The following is a 15,921-nucleotide window of genomic DNA, read 5'->3' as shown; positions in this document are numbered from 1 at the left end:
TACGGACAGTTCACACAGGAGACATGTTTATTTCTAATATGTGGATTATTTATTGTTGATTATTTCCCACCACAGCCACACTGCAAGGTTCAGCACCTCTTTATCTCTCAAACACACAGAAAATTAAAGCTGCGAGCAGCATTGGCCAGGACCTCGCACTTGTGCCCGTTTCGGCCTCCAGCTCATGCAGACAGTGCAAATTATTCGTAAGAGTCATAATGTCGAGAAAACAAGCAATGTCAAGGGTATGCAAGGTCATTTTTGGCAATAGAGGGACTTTATATTACAGTACGTTACAATAGTATTTAACAGTCATATTCACAAAAGTAGCAACAGTATTATCAGTAATAAAGGCTGTAGTAGTATGTGGAAGACGGAAAACACTGATATATAATGTGTAGATGCTGTTTCAAATGGAGATTCTGCTGCTGCAATCTGTCCTTTAAAGATTGTGAGACACGCACACACAGAGGGCTGTGTGTGTGTCTGTGCCTGAAGCCGTTGTCATGGCGATTAATGACTTGAAAAACATTTTAGAGTATAAATAAGAGTAGTTCTGAAATTGAAAACTGAAAATTAATCTTAGAGTCACTTTTATACTATAGACATTTCCTTAGCCAGTTATAATTTGTCCTTACATGTGAAGCCTTGGGTTGATAATTGGTGCTGCTGTCAGGTCCTTGTCCTGATACCTGCCTGGTTTCTCCCTGTCCCTCTTCTATCTATTGTAATAATATAGATAATAAATGTGCAAAGCAAAATTTATAATAGGATTAAGAATAGTAGTGGTGACATAGCTGTGGAAATTGATCGCAAAGTCACTTTTATGCTCTACATATTTTTCTCAGCCAGTTATATTCTCTTCTCACCTGTGAAGACCCTGCATGATCATCCTTGCTTGCCTCTGGTCCACTGTCTCCTCCCTGACCCTGCTCTTTCTATTGTGGCAATAAAGATTAAAAAAAATATGTGCAAAGCTATAGTGAGCACAAGTTCTTATAAAGGAGGAGTGGGTTTATTCCTAGCATGAAACTAGCTAGCAAGCGATTTAACATAGGTAACAATAACAATTAGTATTCTTGTTAACTAGCTTAACTTGATACATTGGCATCTATTAATTAGTCATCATTTAGCTAACATTATTGTATATTGCAGCGGTGCCTGGATGGTGTGACGTGTGTGATTGTGCTGCTGCCGTGGTCCTGCCAGATGCCTCCTGCTGCTGCTGTTATCATTAGTCATACTTCTACCGTTATTATACACATATGATTATGGTCACATATGTACACTATCAGATATTAATATATACTTTCAACATATTGTACCACAACAGCCAAAATTATAATAGTATTACTTTCAGCCAGCTAAATCCAAATTTGAGATACCGCATGATGCTAGTAGGTGCTGTGGACATTTCACTTGCGCCTCTTGAGTAGCCGCTAGCATTTGTGCTCGGTTTACTGTCGTCCTCCACTTCATTTTCAACACATCTGCTCCAAATATTCTCCTCCTGAAAAGCAGTCCTCTTTGTGATAGTTCCAGTTTGGAGCCACGATTGTAGTGTTCTTGAACCACTCATCTTCAGTCTCTACATTTTTACCTCTGTTTATATATCCAGGCACACTTCAACTCGTAAAGAATTGTGTCTCAAGCATGCGCAAAGTGCACATAGTACTCTCTACATAGTAGAGACAAAAATGAAGGAAAGACAAATATGAATTTATCATGTTTTATGTATTGTCATTCTAAGTGTAGTGTAATGTACTGATTTACTGTAGTGTTTATACTGTACCTTTAAGTTGACCTTTAAAGATACGTGTTGAAGCAATGTACTCTGCACTGACAAGTCACACGCTGGTTTATTATTTCATGTATTCCTATGACACACACATACACTCATTGAGCACTTAAGCATTGTGGTGGAGAAGTACCTAGGATTCACTGTGCATCATCTTGTAAAAATAGCATGAGGATGGGCTCAGAAACATTGGTGGAAAGTTAGGGGAATTCCAGCTTGTCCTGATATGACTCTGGTAAGAAGAGGCAGGCCTAGACTGCCCAGGAAAGCATTACGAGTGCAAGTAGATAGGCTGGCTTCAAGGGAAGAACGGAGAAGCTGCGACACCGTTAAGTTCAGCCCAAGTGGGTAGGATGAAAGAAAAAAGTGGAGACTCAGCAGAAATGTGACACCATTATGTTCAGCCCCAAGTGGGTAGGGTTAAAGAAAAAAGACGACTCAGCAGAAATCTTCACAATAAAAGCGAGTGCACAGACAAAGAAATTCCAGTCTTGCTCCGGAGGATGACTCATTGAGTTGATGTGCTGATGCCTACGTGTACATTAAACTCTGTTGTACTTTGATAATATTATTTGATATTTGATAATATTGTATGTTTTCAAATTAACTTAATTAAAAAATATATATATTTATGACCACTAGAGGGAGCTCACGTACCACCATAGTTTGAGAATCTAGGCCCTCGCCAACACAAAACACCCTTACTAAGGGTAATGAATGAAGACCCTTTGACAAAACATTAGCAACCACTAGAGATCGCCCTGCAAATCACTAGAAAACACTTGAGACTCAACAACAAGACTTAACACCTACTACTGATGATTAGACCAGACATACTGCTCCTGTTTTTAATAATGTTAATATTACCACACTTTCTACTAATGTAGCTACAACTATAAATTATACCCAGAGAGGATTTCATATCAACAAACCAACCTTGGTGTTATTGGTGGAGGTCGTTCTTTCGATTTTTACGGCCCTATTTTAATGGTGGTGTAATTAGCAGTGCAAGCAGAGCGCCACCTGTGAAAACCGCCAAGGTATGGTATTTTGTTGTCTAGCACAGAGTGCACAGTGCACAGGTGGGAGGAGAGGAACAAACAGCAGGGAGGGAGCAGCAGTCAAATGAGGCAATGCAGAAAAAGTCTGTTGACAACCTGCTGATTTTGTCAGAAAGAGCAAACTTACGACTTAATACTTGATTTAAAATAAGTTAAGTTAAGTTAAATTAAATTAAATTAAGTCAAATTAAATTACATTAAAGTAAACTAAGTTAAACTACCACTTGGAACAAATGTGCAGCAATACTGGATTAATGTTTAAAACGTAACAAAACAGGGACCCACTTGTAAAAACAGAACCTTTCTGTTTCTGCGTACTGGTATTGTGCATCCTGACTCAGACTGTCACAAAAAAACAACACATCAAAGATAAAACAGTATAGCTTACCGGTAGCCTGCAGCTGCAATTTTTGAGACAAAAAGCTTGCTTTAAATAAATGGAGGTGTGGCGTTTGATGGTGGATATTTACCAGGCAGGAAGAGTCTCAAAGACATCTCATGGGAAAGATTCAGTGTGGTTGGAGCCTGACTCATACCAGGAACAAAAACGATCTCTGCCTCTGCTGCATAGATTCTTTTTTAATCTGTCTCTCACTGTTCTCCCAACTTTATGAAAGTGGAATACTAAATTGTTGGAGAGCCCCTCAACACACACTGAGCGCGTTTACATGCACACTAATAAACCAATCATCTGATTTCTGGAGTTACCTGATTATTCAAGTGGTCATGTAAACAGCATAATCCGATAGGCTTTATCAGATAAAAGCCATTATCTGATCATGAGAAATCAGATAAACACACCTAGTTTTTTCCCCAATAGTCAGATTATTCGGTGCATGCATACCCTTTAATCTGGTTTCTTTCGGATTTTGCTATTTTATACTCCCACTCTACTACATTTTAGAGGGAAATATTGTACTTTCTACTCCACTATGTTAATCTGACAGCTTTTGTTTCCTTTCAGATAAAGATTTAACACAAAATAATATATTTTTATATTCTCAGTGTTTAAATTGTCACTTTTATTTTATCTTACTTATATGTTATGCACTTTGTGTGACAAGTTTATATACAATACACTTGTATATTGCACTTTGCAGTACTTTTACTCTGAATCTACCCAAAGTATGTAAAATTGGCTCCACATTAAACTACATATTAGAATGCTCTCACATGTATTTGTTAATGATAAAAACAAACAGTACTGTAAGAATATAAGCTGTCAGCATGATGAGTGCTTTATTTTGCAAATATATGACTTGCATACTTTGAGGTTTTTCAAGGATATGAGTACCTACTGTAACAGGAAGTTTGAGTTTTATGTCATGTACTTGAGAAGAAATCCAACTGAAGGACTGAATCATGTAAACCAGGTTTTTCTGATTATCAGATTATTGAAGTGCACGTAAACACGTCAAATCAGATTATTACCATTACCTGATTATTCCCAGTTCTGATTATTGTGCGCATGTAACCGTGCTCAATGTTTCTACCACTGCTGCTGTTACAACAACTGTTACTTATAGTACTCTGTGGTCTCATATACCACCGTCCTGCAACCTTTGACCAATCACTAAAGCTACAGTGAATTCAACTGTAATGAAACTTAAGTGTTAAATACAACATTCTGTATTTTCACAGTGAAGACAGCTTTTTACTGCTGTAGCTGTATGAAGGAAGCACTATGTTGTCTTGATTATCAAATAGCAATAAAGCTTTGAATTGAGTTGTGCACCTGGTCCTGAGGTGGTGGAGCAGAAGGTCCTGCAGTGAAAGCCCGAGGCTGGGTACAGAGAAACCTCCACCCTCCTCTTCCACCTCCATGCTCCGAGCAGCTGGCTCAGCTGTCTGGAAACATAACATATCATACCGGTTGGTTCAGTTGGCTTATTCACAGTCTTTATAGCATGCAAATCCACAGAGACAAGCTAGAAAGGTTATTTCAATCCCACAGTCAACAACCAACTTTATTAAAAACTGATCCTAGATCTGCCTCACATGCTGGTGTATTGGCAGAGAACAGCAGCTATTAGGCTGTTTGCAGGTTGTAGCAGGTACTGAAGTACTGACATACCTACAATGCATTGACAGGTTTTATAAGCACACAAAATTACACCTCTTAATTTAACTGAGACTTGTCTCATGCTGTTTTGAGATATTCACACACAGGGAGCTCCAGACTGCATGACATGTACTGTATATGTCAAGTAGGAGTATAGGGGCATTCTAAAGAAGTGTGACTATTAAGTAATATAATGAATGGTTCTTTCCCAGAAGGAACCAGCTCATATTCTTTACTTTAACTAAGTAAGCGTATTTTTTGTAATACCTCTTATTATGCAGGAGTGACGGTGACAACAACAGCAGTTTTGTGGTAGACGAACTTTTAGAGAATGTGAACACACCACCTATTAACCTACACCTAAACTCCTCGTCCTTCTTCCATTTTGATTTTTGATTTGAATTAGCCAGAGCATTTTATCATTTACATGAAGCTACAGTACAGGCCAAAAGTTTGGACACACCTTCTCATTCAATGCGTTTTCTTTATTTTCATGACTATTTACATTGTAGATTCTCACTGAAGGCATCAAAACTATGAATGAACACATGTGGAGTTATGTACTTAACAAAAAAAGGTGAAATAACTGAAAACATGTTTTATATTCTAGTTTCTTCAAAATAGCCACCCTTTGCTCTGATTACTGCTTTGCACACTCTTGGCATTCTCTCAATGAGCTTCAAGAGGTAGTCACCTGAAATGGTTTTCCAACAGTCTTGAAGGAGTTCCCAGAGGTGTTTAGCACTTGTTGGCCCCTTTGCCTTCACTCTGCGGTCCAGCTCACCCCAAACCATCTCGATTGGGTTCAGGTCCGGTGACTGTGGAGGCCAGGTCATCTGCCGCAGCACTCCATCACTCTCCTTCTTGGTCAAATAGCCCTTACACAGCCTGGAGGTGTGTTTGGGGTCATTGTCCTGTTGAAAAATAAATGATCGTCCAACTAAACGCAAACCGGATGGGATGGCATGTCGCTGCAGGATGCTGTGGTAGCCATGCTGGTTCAGTGTGCCTTCAATTTTGAATAAATCCCCAACAGTGTCACCAGCAAAACACCCCCACACCATCACACCTCCTCCTCCATGCTTCACAGTGGGAACCAGGCATGTGGAATCCATCCGTTCACCTTTTCTGCGTCTCACAAAGACACGGCGGTTGGAACCAAAGATCTCAAATTTGGACTCATCAAACCAAAGCACAGATTTCCACTGGTCTAATGTCCATTCCTTGTGTTTCTTGGCCCAAACAAATCTCTTCTGTTTGTTGCCTCTCCTTAGCAGTGGTTTCCTAGCAGCTATTTGACCATGAAGGCCTGATTGGCGCAGTCTCCTCTCAACAGTTGTTCTAGAGATGGGTCTGCTGCTAGAACTCTGTGTGGCATTCATCTGGTCTCTGATCTGAGCTGCTGTTAACTTGCGATTTCTGAGGCTGGTGACTCGGATGAACTTATCCTCAGAAGCAGAGGTGACTCTTGGTCTTCCTTTCCTGGGTCGGTCCTCATGTGTGCCAGTTTCGTTGTAGCGCTTGATGGTTTTTGCGACTCCACTTGGGGACACATTTAAAGTTTTTGCAATTTTCCAGACTGACTGACCTTCATTTCTTAAAGTAATGATGGCCACTCGTTTTTCTTTAGTTAGCTGATTGGTTCTTGCCATAATATGAATTTTAACAGTTGTCCAATAGGGCTGTCGGCTGTGTATTAACCTGACTTCTGCACAACACAACTGATGGTCCCAACCCCATTGATAAAGCAAGAAATTCCACTAATTAACTCTGATAAGGCACACCTGTGAAGTGGAAACCATTTCAGGTGACTACCTCTTGAAGCTCATGGAGAGAATGCCAAGAGTGTGCAAAGCAGTAAATCAGAGCAAAGGGTGGCTATTTTGAAGAAAGTAGAATATAAAACGTGTTTTCAGTTATTTCACCTTTTTTTGTTAAGTACATAACTCCACATGTGTTCATTCATAGTTTTGATGCCTTCAGTGAGAATCTACAATGTAAATAGTCATGAAAATAAAGAAAACGCATTGAATGAGAAGGTGTGTCCAAACTTTTGGCCTGTACTGTATATTAATGATTTCTTTTTGGTCATTTATGGGCAGCTCAACAAGCTGAAAACACAACACTATTATATTATTACCTTGTAAAGTTGTAATTTTGAATGTGACCAGTTGCTCATTTCCAAATCCAGCAGACAGAGCAATATGATCAGTCATTTGTAATGATGTTTATGTCCACCTGGAGTCCAACATTCTACCTCTTTTAGCTCTGTTTTTGGTCTCTGCCAGCAACTGAGGGAAATAGCTGCTAATGCTCCACTATGTTCACCAACTATTGTCTAACTGCGTCTCTCTGCTGTTCGCTGCTCAGCAAAAGAATGCTGAAATGGGTCGCCAAGTACACTTCAGCTGCTGTTAATATATCTGGGCAGCCTGCTTACAGTAGGAGCCATTCAAAAGTTCCCCTATTGCCATGGCTGAACCTCAGCAGGTCCCCGGCAGGTCCCCGGCAGATTCGTGACGGCTCCGTGCAAGCTTGCCGCCTGCTCCGTGAAGTTAATTTAATCCCCTGCAATGACGTAGGAAATGCAGCCCTGACTTGTAACGCCCCTAGAGACCTGTGTGAAAACCAGTTGCAATGCTTCATTTGTCCACGGGGAGGAGCAGTGATTATCACCAAAATACTGTAATATCTGCAGATTTGGGAAAGACGGCTTATCAACTGGTCCATGGCTCCACGGAGCCTCTATTTAGCCTAGTAGCATTTTATGACTAGGTCGAATTACAACTACTGTATGCAACCCATATTTTTAAAAATAATATTACCATGTGAAAAGCCAAGAGGACGCTCTCTTTTTATCTTTCAAAACCTATACTTGTTCCTGTGTTTCCCGTTAATTAGGCTACCCCACTGTAATTAAACTCCATCTCATTTACCGTGCTTTGTGTGACTTTTTTGCCGTGTTATCATGATTCAAACTGAGGTATTTGGAGAAGATCCAAGAAATAAATAACATTGATCCGTACGAGCTACCTGCAGCTGGAGCAGGGAGACGCGTTGCCACCTTGCACCTATATACAGTTGGTTCACTACTTAGTTTTCGGCATTAGTTACTATACAGCCTGAGATCTGAGAGCCTGAAAATTTAAAAGCCTGAAATCACTGGACAGTCCCACTAAGACATGGCATAATGGTTATGTGTGTTCTGTGCGTAAAAGGCAGCCGTGGACCACACTTTGCCACGATGACACACACACACACTCACTCACTCACAAGGTGAAACAACCTGATCTCACAGAAATACGTGAAATGACCACGACCTCTTAACACCACATTCCGGTGGCAGCACGTCATGAGTTAAAATTACGTGCCGGTACCACGGAAACAATGCCAATGTAAAGTCAATTAGGATCATCTCCCGTCGTGTCCACACGGATTCCCTGATTAAATAACGTCACGTCAACCTCGTTTTCCTCAATGATATCTTTAACATTCCTGTATACACACAAAAACACGGAAGTGTCCTTGATAACTCAACAATATGACAGGTTAATGTCAAGGCCATAAAATAAAATAAATGTATTTTGCCAGCAGATAGCGTAGGGCTTTAAGAGCATTGTGCTGTGGGCGGATGGGGCGCGTTCCACTACTGTTTTGTAGCTGCTGTCTGCCGTCTGTGGGCTTCATTCCATTTCAGATTGCCGTCCGTCTGTCATAACTGAATCCAAACGCCACTGATAAATAAATAAATAAGAAGAGAAAAATAAGGCTGAGCACGGAAGAATCAGAGAGGAAACACCATCACATGGAGCCGTCCGCCCCCGGCAACCCGGCCACCCTCCACTCCACCAGGGGAGAGCGGACCCCAAGCCAGCGCCACAGAACAAGCGGCCGCCCCAGCGCACACGGCTCCCACTGAGGAAACACTGGAGTAAAGAACTAAACTATGATAAATGACATAAAATATTAAGATGTAGGCCTAACATAAAATAAATTCGTTATTAAATAAATTAAAACATAAAGCCTACAGTAGATATAAAAGTAGAGCATGCTAAAAGTAAATACAATAATAGGCTAAATAGTATCTAAGCAATAATAAAGTGTCTAAACAATAATAAATTGTATCTAAGTTATCTATTAGGCTACCATTCCACTCTGTAAATAGATTTTAAAATTTCAATATAATTTTAATATTGTTTTTGCTTAATTCATTATTGTTATTATTGGTTTACTTTTTAGTAGTATTGTATTGTCTGAGGATGACTCATGTTAGTAAAACAATACCAGGCGTCGCGGTGTGTCACGGCTGGCAAAAATGTTATTTAATGAATGCACCAGCAATGGGGCGTCGGTGGCTTAGTGGTAGAGCAGGCACCCCATGTACAAGGCTGTTGCCGCAGCGGCCCGGGTTCGACTCCAGCCTGTGGCCCTTTGCTGCATGTCACTCCCTCTCTCTCTCCCCCCTCACACTTGTCTGTCCTATCCATTACAGGCTGAAAATGCCCAAAAATCTATCTTTAAAAAAAAAGGGTGGAGGCATCAATATCAGATGTCTCAAAATAAATCCAAAATGATCCGTATGGCGAGACAGCCGTGCGTCAGCCAGGACGCGCATCTCTACTGTAGCTTCCTGCTCAGACGCAGGCAGCACATATTTCCCTCTCTGCACAGAGATGCATTTATTTATAGTAACCACGTTTTATAGTGAGCAGCATATACATGTCCTCTACAAATCCCGACCAAGTTTGGATGAACGAGTCACACGCAATCTGACAGGAAACGAAGGCTGCTCATCAGCCTTAAAAGACTCAGGGCCGAATTCACAAAAGGATTGCGTGGCTTTTGCGGCCGCTAAACTGGTAAAAATGGAGCAAACAGATCCCGTCAAAATCACAAAGCACACGCAGAGGGTGAAATGCTCCACTAACTGCGCTGCCAAGCAGATTGTGTCTCGGTGCTGTCTCGGTGAAGTAAATAACGTGTTTAAAGCTGGTGCAAACTGGGCGCTCCTCTGTGGAAGCCTCTCGCCAAGACTTTCCAGTGATCGTGGCAGCAATGATCGTCTGTTAAATCAGTCCGTAAATAATATTTTGACATTATTATTATAATCATTATTACTTTAATGGCATCCGAAGATATTGATGCGTTGAACAGGTGACAGTCTGCGGTCGTTCTCAAAACGCACTTCAAAAGTAACTTTCAATAATTTATTTTACGAAACGGGGGAAACAAACGTGAATAAAAACGGTTCCATAATTCATATTAAATTCAAAAGATAACGAAAAAACAGCTACAAGTGAGAGGGAATAGTGATAAAGTGGTCAAATCCACAGCCTCAACCCATCCGACACTGTTAGACTGACTCACCAGCAGACATCACTACATGAGGGTATACAGTATTCAGTACTTTGCCAAACAAAGTCTGCCATTGTTCTGCCACGGTGTTCTTGGCGCAAAGCCAGCATTTATACTTTGCCATGTGGCTTATTGCAATCAGGGCCAAATCAGGACGTTAAGACGGAGCAAACTGCGGGTGCAAGTGAAGTGCAATTCAAGGTGCTATCAGCGGCCGCAGTTCATTCTTTGTGAATTCGGCCCTCAGTGTAGAAATTCCAAATAACCCAGTACGCAAACACAAACAAAAGGTTAGGGTATGGCATAGTTATGCTAAATCATACTGGCGTTGGAGGGGGAAGGGCAGCTCACAGGGCGCACATTCCGGCAGCCGACATGAGCCGACAACATTCAATAGCCTACGTGTAAACCAGAGGGGACCCTGCCTGTTAGCGTAGTGTGTGGCTGAATGTGCATTATCCCTTTTAATTACACAACGGATCTTACTACTCAGCATCCCCTTTAATAATTGTTTTTATTCTCTTGCCCAAAATAGCAAAAACAACTGCGCCGGGCCGCTTTATTTTTTTTTTTATTTTGACTAGACTGTCCGCTGTCAAAACAGAGGGGTCTTTGTACTGTATGTGAAAACTTCGGCTACTTATCAAATCCTGTAAAGTTGTGATTATAATCTCTTATTATTCAGTCTACAAGTAAAGTCTTAACGTAGGGCCCACTGTGTATTGACAAGATCTATACAGTTAGGCTACTGTACAAGATTCTATTCAAGACGTTGAAGAGACTTATTGACAGATGCGTTTCATGCAGTTGCCAGGGCTGGTTTTAGATCATAAGGCAAGTTGCCTGTTTCAACTGCCAATCAGCTCGTAGCAAATTTGTTTGAGGAATAGCTCCACGGTTCTGCGAGTGTACAAAAGCATGCAGTAGGCTACCATCAATTTATTATTTTTGTACCCTCAGTTGAAATTAAAAAATTAAAAAGTTTAAAAAAAAAAAAAAAAAACCCGCACTACTCCGCCGATTGACGTGTAGCGCTGGTACCCGGTGTATTTCGGCTGTCAGAGCTGTGCCAATTAAACGTGATGACGGCTCAACAAACGTTAAACGTTAGACATCAGTGCACTGGACACAAGGACAGGACTGCTGCTTCATTCATGGGTTTTTTATGCGCATCTGAGCGCCTGTGCCGTGCGTAATTCAACTGGGAAGGCGCAGCAGATCCAGCGGGGTTTCTTCACAAGAACACAAATATTATAAGATATTACACACAGTTTTACACACAGAATATCCTCTAAAACTCTCAATATCCTCGTGAATTGCCTTTTGCTGACAACAATCCCATGCAAAGCAGCAAGTCCAGAGTGAATGACTGGATGAATGAATGAATGAATGAGGATTCAAATTAATTAAAACGTGCGCACGATGTATGTTTTTTCCTCTCACGGCCACTGCCGGGCTCCGTAATTTATTACAAAAAGGTCAACAAAACAGGTTTCCAAATTCAAAATAACTTGTAAACAAACGAAATCTTCAGTATTACACCTTTTCGGTTATTTTTCTTTCAGACATTTTTTGAAGATGTGATCTCACTGATTAACTGAAAACAATTATACAATAACGAAAAAAATAATATCCTAACGAAAACAGAAGTCTAATCAAGTAAATAGCTAGCCTTCAGCATCAGTAAAAGCCCAGTTCTATACTGCTGCCCGCTGCTGACGCGCAGTGTGCGACTGAAATGTCTGCACTGCAGCACTGTAGCTGTGCCATATTCCACAATATCCAAACTTCGGAATGGCGGATCCTTTAGAAAAAAGAGGAAGGGCCGACATTTCGAATAATAAAGGCAGGAATTTTCGTAATGGTGGGACTTGTAAAAAAAAGGTGAAGGACCGCCAATCCGAACAATGGAAGTTAACATTCGAAGAGGAAAGGTTGCTATAGAAACGATACACTTCCACGTTTGACAAACTGAATGACTGCAGGCTGTTTTTTTGTGAGAGAGGCACCATCTCATGGCGATACCCTGCAATTGAACGAGTGGGAGTGTTTAGGATTAAAATAGGAGAGGGAGGGGGGGAGAGCCAGCACGGCAGCTGGCTGGCAGCCGGCTGGAACTTGGCTGGGATTTGGCTGGGATTCGACAGGCAGCCAGCTGACAGCCGGCTGGGAAGGGGAACTTTTGAGTGGCTCCTACTCTAAATGATTTCTATGTATGGGAAAACACAGCAGTATGGTATGGCAATCACACTCAAATGACAGCACACTGTGAGGAAGAGGACACCTTACAAGTGCTCACTCTACCACACCCAACATCAGGGCTGACTGTGGTCAGCAGTCTGCAATATGCTCAAATTTTCAATTTTCGCTATCATTGAACATCAGTCAGTTAGGACATAACTAACATTCTAGCCTCTATCAAAACCATCCTGTCAGTATCAAAACCATTATGTCACCAACCTGTGCAGTGAGGTCATCCTTCTGTTCGGTGGCCTCAGAATGTCACGGAGCGTTCTGTGAAAAACAGTCAGCATACAAAGTGAGACAATGTGTGCAAAAAGGAACTTCAAAGTACCCTGTGGAGTTTTTTAACCACTAGTAACACTATGGAGCAATGTTTTGGTGAGTAGGTCCCCATTGCAAGAGCAAGCGCTGAGGTGATGACAATTGGTGGCAGTAACACACCAAAAAATGTAGCAATGCACCAGCTAATGCAGGGAAAATGGAGACTGCTGGCTGATGTTAGACTTTAAGTATACACATTATGCATTCCATTTCAAGGAATTTAGGCATAACTTTTTGCATGGGGTGCCTTCAATAATTTCAATCAAAAAGGTAGAGAATGCAATAACTGGCATGCCTGGCCTTTGCATTATGTCTAAGAAACACTTTCCAAAGGGACAGGTTTTCATTTTCTCTCAACTAAACCATGTTTGTATTTTGTGAAGAAATAATTAAGATTAGAAATTTCACTTTTTAATTTTTTGAGTTTTGATTCTATGCTAGCAATCTACAAAGGGGTCAGTTTTTGAATAGTCACTGTCAACTGGTCAGTCTGTTCTCTCTCTCAACTCTTTGGTCAAGATAAAGATAGGTCAACAACCACTGGCCAGATCTGTAAAGAAGATGATACAGATAATAATGGTGCGCACCATCCATACGAGCTCTATCATACAGTATCATACAGAACAGATTCTGCACGTTTTCACCACCATCATAGGACAGCAGGGAATATTCATGGTTGACATCACCTGACGCCATTCCTGGTAAACGGAGGACACAAGGGTCCTGTGCCGTGGTCCTTGTCACACTGAGGAAATGTGAAGACTGGCCCCCTCTTCTGAATACTCTTCTACCAAATGTGCTGGATAATAAGCTGAATAAGCACAGGAGCAGGATGGCTTTTTAACGGCACAATAAGGTCTGTAAATTCATGGTTTTTACAGAGAGTTTGCTCGATCCTTCCATCCTGGTCTCACCCATTGTTCATTTTCAACAGTCAGCGGAGGTCAGATGTGGAGATCGTGTCCATGAGCTGTTACCTAAATCAAGAGCAACTTTGATCGGATGCCGTCATTATCATGTACCGAGGGAGTTTACATTGGTCGTTAGCTCAGTGTTGTACATTCCACCACATGCCAACATCAACCAAACACTGGAGGAGCAGGCGCACACTCTAAGACTCGATGCAAAAATATTTTTTTTTAATTCAAGTACCAACTTTTCGACTAGACCGTCTTCATCAGGGTTTTACAAGACACTGAGAGGCCGTTTACACGTACACGGTGATTTTGATAAACGGAGACATCTTCCTTCGTTTGTGCCCTTCGTTTACACGCAAACGGAGATTTCTCCTCTGAAAACGAGTCTTTCTAAAAACTCCGGCCAGAGTGGAGATTTTGGAAAACTCCGGTTGCGCGTTTGCATGTAAACTGAGATAAACGGAGATAAACGGAGTTATAGGCAGCCGACGTCACAGTATGCGCCGGAACTTGCGCCTGTGTCAAAAGTGCGACCTATGTTGCTATGGTGACAATGGATACATGGAAGACTTGAGCCTCTCGTTACACTGCCACCTATAGGTTTGGCATGCTCTTGTGTATATATACACAGGTAAGTGTAAACGAAGATCTTTTTGAAAACGGAGATGGTGAAATGTCCGTTTATGAAAATAGCCGGCGACGTGTAAACGGCCTCTCAGCTACCAAACATTTTATAGGACACACAGGTGAGATCTATGATGAGAGGGAGTGTCTTCAATTACAGGCACATGCCATGGGAGGGGCTGTCAATCAACACAAACTGCCACACAGGTGAGACAGGAAAAAAGCACAATAAGATCAAGGTTCAATTTCCATTCAAGTATAATCTTAAAGACTAAAAAAGACAGAATACAGACAATTCAAAAGTACAATTCAAAAAACAGTTACATTCTTTTCAGTTATCAAAAAGTAGTAGACAATAAAAAGTATCATTATTTTAAATACAGTCAAATCAGGAAGAGGAAAAATGCATTTAGACACCACTTAAAGTGGAAAAGGACAGAATACCCCTGTTTTTGTGAAAAATGAATTCTTATAGGAGTGGGAGACAATTGTTAGGACTTTGAAAAAAGACATCTAGATATTAGAAACATAATTGTTAATGATTTAGTAGAAAAATGTTAAATTTTGAATAGAATTTTAGAAAAAGAATTTTTAGGAAACAGGATTGGGTGGGACAGGTATTTTTCTCCCCTGGCTCAGGTAGAGCCAAGCGAGTCTGTATTCTAGTTGCTAAAACAGTCCCATTTAAAGCTAGCAATATCGTAAGAGATAAGGATGGTAGATACATTATAGTATCTGGTTTCTTATACAACACCAAATGTACTCTTGTAAACATATAAGCTCCCAACACTCATCAGGCAACTTTTATCTCAGCTCTTGGCCCTATAATTTCTAAAGCGGTGGAAGGACCTATATGCCTTTCTGGTGACTTTAACTTAGCGAGGACACCATTAGATTGTCCAGGGCCCCTGTCATCCTCTGATAGAATATCAGGGACAGCAATGGAGGAATTACAGTCTTTACTTGGTGAATCTGATACCTGGCGATTGATAAACCAGGGTGCACAAGAGTATACCTACTATTCCAGAGTGCACAATTCCTACTCAAGAATTGATTATATACTGCTATCCAATCAGTACACTCATAATATTATTGATTCTCAGATACATAGCATTGTATTATCAGACCATGCACCTGTCTCTGTCTCCTTTTTCCCATCACCCAACTTATGCAAAACCAAACAGTGGAGACTGAATAATTCCCTATTAAATAGCAATAAGTTTGTTGAATCTATCGAAAAAAGGATTACTGAATTTTTTGAGATTAATTTAGATTCTGTCTCATCGATCTTCACTGTTTGGGAGGCTTTTAAAGCCACCTGCAGAGGATGGGTGATTAGTTATCCCTGTAAGACCCAGATATAGAAAAAAATGAGCACATTTTTTTTGACCTCTCAGATATTGTTTTAGGAGGCCTCTGATGTAGAAATCAAAGAGTTTTCAATTTTTTTACATTTTAGTAAGTTTTTAGGGAAATAGGAAAATTTGCAACGTTGGGCATAGTTGGGAGCAGAACTTCTGTGTTTGTACTCACTTTGTC

General features: G+C 40.8%; 1 protein-coding gene across 4 annotated transcripts in view; it reads right to left on the bottom strand.

Annotated features, from left to right (window-relative positions):
* nlrx1 (NLR family member X1) overlaps positions 1–15,921 on the bottom strand; it is a 125,914-nt gene that overhangs the window by 78,061 nt on the left and 31,932 nt on the right. For 2 of the 4 annotated variants that reach the window (XM_078166818.1, XM_078166819.1), the window contains exon 1: positions 4,595–4,742. In XM_078166818.1, coding sequence (XP_078022944.1) covers positions 4,595–4,727 — 133 coding nt within the window. In that variant the 5' untranslated portion in view covers positions 4,728–4,742. Of the gene's footprint in view, positions 1–4,594; positions 4,743–12,736; positions 12,791–15,921 lie in introns of those variants that run through there. The other 2 variants (XM_033631404.2, XM_078166820.1) reach the window with 2 other exon arrangements.

This window comes from Epinephelus lanceolatus, chromosome 4, assembly GCF_041903045.1.
Source record: "Epinephelus lanceolatus isolate andai-2023 chromosome 4, ASM4190304v1, whole genome shotgun sequence".
NCBI lineage: Eukaryota > Metazoa > Chordata > Actinopteri > Perciformes > Serranidae > Epinephelus > Epinephelus lanceolatus.
This window is presented reverse-complemented; position numbering and strand designations above follow the sequence as displayed.